General features: G+C 42.5%; 1 protein-coding gene across 1 annotated transcript in view; it reads left to right on the top strand.

Annotated features, from left to right (window-relative positions):
• The window catches only part of CRB1 (crumbs cell polarity complex component 1), a 95,339-nt gene that overhangs the window by 32,137 nt on the left and 56,562 nt on the right, over positions 1-6,640 (top strand). The window contains exons 3-5 of the mRNA XM_031059157.1: positions 1,385-1,580; positions 5,091-5,230; positions 6,593-6,637. Of these exons, the coding sequence (XP_030915017.1) occupies positions 1,385-1,580; positions 5,091-5,230; positions 6,593-6,637 (381 nt within the window). The remainder of the gene's footprint in view (positions 1-1,384; positions 1,581-5,090; positions 5,231-6,592; positions 6,638-6,640) is intronic.

The following is a 6,640-nucleotide window of genomic DNA, read 5'->3' as shown; positions in this document are numbered from 1 at the left end:
GCAGCCTCCCCATCCACTATATGGTCTCAAGGAACTATTTCTCAACTGCTGAAAATAGGAACTTGCACTTTAATGTTTAAAGACAACAAAAAATAGTTATGAGTCAACATCTGCAATTTTTGGGTTGGCATTTTAAGATCTTGCCTGGTACTTACCCATAGTACAGATTTATTCTTTTAAAACAAAGATGCTCACAAGCATCAAAATAAATTATTCATGAAGTGACAGTGCTAAATGTTATCAATTTCTGCGTTTTAAGAAAGATGCTCAAAGTTATAATGTACAAATTTCACACCAGTACAGAGCTGACAAAAGGACCATAAATAAAGAATTAGAGATGAGCTCCTAAATAAATTGCAAGAATGATACCCATCATCAAACATGCCTGTTCCCTCTGTTGAAAGTCTACCTTATCATCTTGTACTGAAAACTTCACTTTTACCAAAAAAGAAAAAAAAAGAACCCGTTCTCAGGGCTGCAGTTTTTCTTTCAAGCAGGAAATTCCCCTATAAACTTTTCAATACTGCAGCTACTTTGACAAGCCAAATAAAAAATAAGGAAATTAACTTCAAAGCAGCTTCTTCATTATAATTTGCCACTTTGCATCTGTTTTGTGGCTGATACTGTAGCAGCTGAAAAAACCTGACTTGGCAGTTGAAAATTATTTGATATTACTCTATTGCTCCAAACACTAAGTAAAACGCATGAGCATAAAAACCCCTGAAATAATCAAAGCTGCAAGGCATTAGTTATTAAATTTTCTTAGTGTCTCCTGGTCTGTGCTAGAGATAAGAAAAAGGAGTGTGTATTTAACCTGCCAACTATCACAAATAGCTGTGAAGTCACATTAGAACTGATTTATTTCTAGCAATTATCTCTGAAGAGCAGCTCCAAGACTGACCTGCTGCAAACATGGCACTACAGACCCATTTACTTGCACATGGATAAACCTTAAAAAAATTAAGCACTGCTAAACAAGACACTTCCCAATGAATTCAAAAAACAGGGAATTGTCCATTTAAAGGCCAACTTTAAATGGATTCTTATGACATCAATAAACTGCTAGTCTCTTCTGTATTATGTAAATAGGATAGTAGCATTGTTTGAATAAACAGAAAATTAGTTTGACCTGTCTCCATGTTCAAGCTAACAGAAAAGTTATTTTACCTGTTCTTGTGAAAACAACTGGCTTGTTCTTTTGTAAATTCTGCCAAGACTTGAAAAAACTAGTTGTGCAAAGCACATTGAGAAGGAAATGCCGTTAAAAACCAGGCAACTGCATAAAGAAAAAAAATATTAAGTGACTATTGTACTTCAGGCAGTTCTTGCTGAGATTTCCAAAGCTGTCTCCTAAGCCTGGGGTTTATTTTCTCTGCTTTTGAAGGTACGAACTGTGAAGTGGAAATCGACGAGTGCTTGTCCCAGCCTTGCCTGAACGGGGGGACCTGCCACGATTCCCTGGGGAGCTTCTCCTGCTCGTGCCCGCAGGGCTTCCTCGGGGACCTCTGCGGCACCGACATCGACGAGTGCTCCAGCCAGCCCTGCCTGCACGGGGGACACTGCACAGACGGGGCCAATGGGTAGGTGTGCCAGCCCTGGCAGGGCTCAGGGACACTGCAGGGATGGCACCAATGGGTAGGTGTGCCAGCCCTGGCAGGGCTCAGGGACACTGCAGGGATGGCACCAATGGGTAGGTGTGCCAGCCCTGGCAGGGCTCAGCCAGGTGCCCCTGGGATGCCTCTGCAGGTGGGAACACTACAGGAGCCTGCCTGGCCTGGTAGCTCATCTCCTTCCACATTCTAGATTTCACTCCTTGGCCCTGCACTAATCTCAGTTTTGATTTGAAAACGATCAAAGAATGCCAGTTTGGTGTCAGAGCCAACAGGACAACAAAGCATTTATGGCAAAGACTGACCGAGAAGTGTATTTTTTGTATTTGTACTTTAAATATTTACAATTCAGTGTTTTCCTGGCTGTTAGTATTGTCATTTTGATATGAATTCTCTTTCTAATGCTTACCAAACTTTAGTTTCCAAGAAATATGTGAGACTGTACAAAACTGAATTTGCTGACAGCAGCTGCCCACACTGACAGACAGAAGGACTAGAAGAGAAGCAGAGAAAAACTGTACTAACTGTAACCATAGTAATAGATATCACTAGGAAATGTCAGAAACTTTACAGGTATAGAGTACAACAGCTACTTATTCAAAACAACCTGCAGTCCATAAGCAAAAAAATAAGAGTAGTAATTAAAAAAAAAAAGAGAATACAAGGCAAAGGAAAAGTGAGATTCTCCCCCTACTGTTACTGGCTCCACACAGAGGTCCAAGCAGAGCTCTGGCATTCATTCACCAATACTGGATTTTCTGGCTCAGCACGAGCTTCCCAAACTGAACACACATATGTATATAAGCTCAGTCTGAAAGTTCCCCAGTGTATTCATGCAGGTGCTCCTCTTGCCAGTACAGGATTTTTCCTTTATTGTGTATTTTCCAGTTTTTATAAAGCAGATTTGAAGACTATGGTGCCCCAAAAATCAGTCCAGAAGTCATGTCAGCAAAAGACATGCTTGCCTTGAGTGAGGGGGTAAGAGATCCTATTCTGGGAATGAGTTTTTGTGCAGTGTGGTGACATGGCACCAGCCTCGTGGAGCTTCTTTTCAGCAGCACTGAATGGCTCTGAGCAGGACAAAGCAATTTATTATTTCCCAGTGTAGTTAAAGCATGACAGCAGTGAGAGGGGGTCACCTTGGACCTGAATCACTCAGATCTGTGTGGTAACCTGGATACATGTGTGAGGTGAGCAACTGGGATGCTCATTCAGGCCATACTTAATCATGCTCATTTTTCTCCTGGCTTTTAAATCTGAGGTTCATGCAAGACCAATTTTAATTGGCTTGTAATATTGCGGGATATCTGGAGAACAACTGGAGCTCTTTCTGTATTTGTTATGTGACGGAAAGGAATGGACAAAAAAGCAATTCAAAACAGAAGGGTGTCCAGCAACTTCCTTTCTTTTGTGTATTTTTGGGGATAAATGAAGAATTGGGGTATTTAAGCAGGAGTTTTTCTTTTCTGACTAATCTACAGTACAGCTGAGGCTTTGGTGTCTGCCACCAGCTCTCACAGGAACGTGTACAAGGCAATGGATCTAGCACAAAAAGCTGTAAATACAAACATCAAACCAAATCCTCTCACAAATTTCAGACTGACCTTCCAGTGATGTTTCATGAATGCAACGAAGTACAAGCTGATCTCTAAAAGAAAAAAAAACATTTGCACATAAGTAAACATTCTTATTTAAACTCAACAGCTTACAGACTTAGCTGGACTACAAAACCTAGTGTGCCTAGGCATAGAGGATATCCTGCATGATCCATGTCTTTTTTCCATAGGAAATATTCCCAGGAGTTCTAATGTCCTTAGGAGATTCCATAGAAAAGAATGCCTACAGGTACTGCTTTTTGCATATTGTGAGAACATCAAGCAAGAAGTCAAAAAAAAATGCTAGGTAGAGTATCTAAATTATCACTCTTACTGTAAAAAGCCATCTGCCTGCTCAGCTGCAGCCTGCTCACAAGCAGGGCACCATCAAGAATCCCTGAAGGTCAACAGCAATGTCAAATGCTAAAAGATACCCAAGAAAAAGGCACACAGGTGGGGCTGCACATTAAGCAGTGAGTTCTGGATATTCCTCCCTGCCCCATGATTCTGAACCAAAGGGAAAAGTAGCTGGGACACAGGCAGAAAAAAAAGCTTTCCTCAAAGCTGAACAGCACCAAACTGAAGGTGCATGGGAGAAATGTGTGAAAAACTCAGCAGAAGAAGGAGACTTCAAGTTTGAGAACATACCTAGAATGAAAATTACTTTTCTGATTCACATCTTCCTCATTACTTTTTATATCTGAAATTCAAATGCCACCTGGTCTAAGTCATCTCTGGTTTTGATTTAGGAATAATCCATACAACAGTAATAAACTGGCCAGCCAGAAGTTTCTGCTTATGCACACACTTAAACAGTGTAGTAAAAAGTTTACACTTTTTGGTCTGTTAGACTGCAGGAGCCAGTTGTTCTCTGATGTTGCTTTATGTTCAACAATTTCACATGTTTACTCCAAGTCTAAGACTTGGATATTAAGCACAGAAATTATCAAATAAGCATACTTATATCTTGCTCAGCAAGATGTCCTAGGAATGCAATTGTACAATAATGGTGCATCACTTTAATGTAAAAGAAAATAGAAGAAGAAATTTTTGTTTCCTATAATTTTTTAGGTCAAGTTCATACAAGCCTGCACAGTCAACTTATATCTTGCAAAAGCCTGTATTGTCATATGACATGTAAGTGTTAACTTTATACTTGATGACCAAAGAACAGGAATGATGCTTTTTATAGCACTCAGCTCTCCAGAAAAAAAAAAAAGGCAAACAAAACTTCCCAGACATTACTGATATCTGCACGTTGCTAATTTCTATATGTACACTGGTTTGTTTATTTATGTTGTAGGCACACTGCTGTCAAAAGGGAGCTGTATAACTGTTGTTATTGGGACTAAGCAAGCAACTGACATTTTTGTTCTAACCTAACAATAAAAGGCTGGTTTGCAGGGTAAAAAAAATTCATTTAGTTGAGGAAAAAAAATTTCCTGGTTTTTCTGCCAATGCAATTTCTACCAGTCCAAGAGGAAGGGATACTAACACACTTACTTGCTCCTCCCTTTTCATTTTGTAAATAATGTTAATCCTAGAAAATAAAATTTTTCTAAAAGCATTGGAAATGCCACAAACTTTTTTTTCTCCCAAAAATTTGAAAAGAAGAAGAAAAGAGAAGGATCAATAATTCTCAGGGTTGTGTCAAAGCCAACTCACAAGCAGTTCTTTTTTCCCGGACAAAACCACATACTTCAGGGAAAAGCTCATTGTTGGTTCCCAATTTCTGCGGTTTCTCCTAAAGCACCAGATGGTGGTCTCAAGCTGGACACCCTGTAAGCTGCGAGCCAAGGCTGCACAAGAAGCCTGTGCATGTTTGGGAACAAAGCCCAGATCTCTTGACTTCCAGCCTGAGTGAACATTGCATTCTGTGTTGCAGGTACAGCTGCAACTGCACCGGGACGGGATTTATGGGCTCGCACTGCGAGACCCTCACTCCCTTGTGCTGGTCACAGCCATGCTACAACAACGCCACCTGTGAGGACCATGCTGACAATTACACGTGCCACTGTTGGCCAGGTAAGCTCCAAGTTCTCCTATGCATGTTCCTTGAGTAGTAATAGAGACCTTCCCCCCCCCCCCCCCCCACAGTATAATAAAAGGTTGAAGCTCCATAACTTCAACAGTCCTCTATGGCCTTGTGTTTACATGGGCTTCACTCATCATAAGGCAGAGCTCTTATGTTGCTTGCTTTTCCAGCTGAGAATTGATTCTCCTGTACAACAGAAGTGGGCAAAGCAAAGGCCCCAGCATTATGGTGCCAAGACAGGAGATAAGTCAAAGTTGGGAGCTGTCTCCCAGTTACTTAATCCTTCGAACCATGTGACACATGCATCGCTGCTGCAGCTGATGCTGGTTTTAGTCTTCATTAACCCAACCTTTAAACCAGTCTAAAGACTGGCAGTGGGCAGTGAAACCCACAGGCTGTGTTCTCTACCAGCTGTTTGCAAACAGGCTCTACACCCCAGTGGGGACACAGACCCTGTGCTCCAGAGAGACCACACAACTCTATCAGCACACGAACTACAAGAAGCCTCTCTAAGGAGTTTATATCTGAGGAAGTTTATGAGCTTGCTGAGGATACAGGAGCACAGACAGCACTGTGAGCCCTAAATGCCTCAATGTTGTTGCACTACACAAGTCTTGGTGCAACAGACAAGGAAAAATTAGGCAAAACCCTTCGCATTTTCCAGAATTCAGGGATCATTCCAGCACTTAAACCTCCAGATGAAACATTTTACAAACACCAAATTATTTATACTCTCTGCCCTCCTCCACCTTCCCACAACCTGAGAGTGTATTACACCACAATGCAGTGCCTTATTACCCACACAAATCTCCACGTTACTGCCTAAAAAAGACCCAAGCAAATCCTTCATGGCACAGCTCAGCTCACTGATGTGGAGTGGCCACTGCAAGGTCCTGCGTCCTGGCAGGGAGCTGCAGGCGAACGCTCGTGGCTTCAAGGAGCTGAGGCAAACTGAAGCCATGTGCAGCCGCTATTCACAGGGTATATTTTGGGTCTGGAAGAGAAGAACACATGCAGTGATAGAACTATAGAATAGTTTGGGTTGCAAGGGACCTTAAAGACCATCTAGCTTTCCTGCTCCCAAAAGGCACCGACAAGAAATATGGAAAGGGAATGTGGTGACACGACCAGGAGAAATGGCTCCGAACTGCGAGTAGGCTTAAATTAGATATCAGGAAAAAATTCTTTCCCGTGAGGATGGTGAGGCCCTGCCTGGCATAGGGTGCCCAGAAAAGCTGTGGCCACCCCATCCCTGGCAGTGTTTAAGGCCAGGCTGGAGGGAGGCTGCCCTAGCAGGGTGGGGGGCTGGAGCCCCAGAGTCACACCCTGACCTTGCGGCCGTGTCTCGGCAGGCTACGCGGGCTCCCGCTGCGAGGAGGACATCGCCGAGTGCCGCAGCA

The sequence above is a fragment of the Geospiza fortis genome, unplaced genomic scaffold (assembly GCF_000277835.1).
Source record: "Geospiza fortis unplaced genomic scaffold, GeoFor_1.0 scaffold229, whole genome shotgun sequence".
Classification (NCBI taxonomy): domain Eukaryota; kingdom Metazoa; phylum Chordata; class Aves; order Passeriformes; family Thraupidae; genus Geospiza; species Geospiza fortis.
Note: the sequence above shows the minus strand (reverse complement) of the source record. Positions and strands in the feature narration are given on the sequence as shown.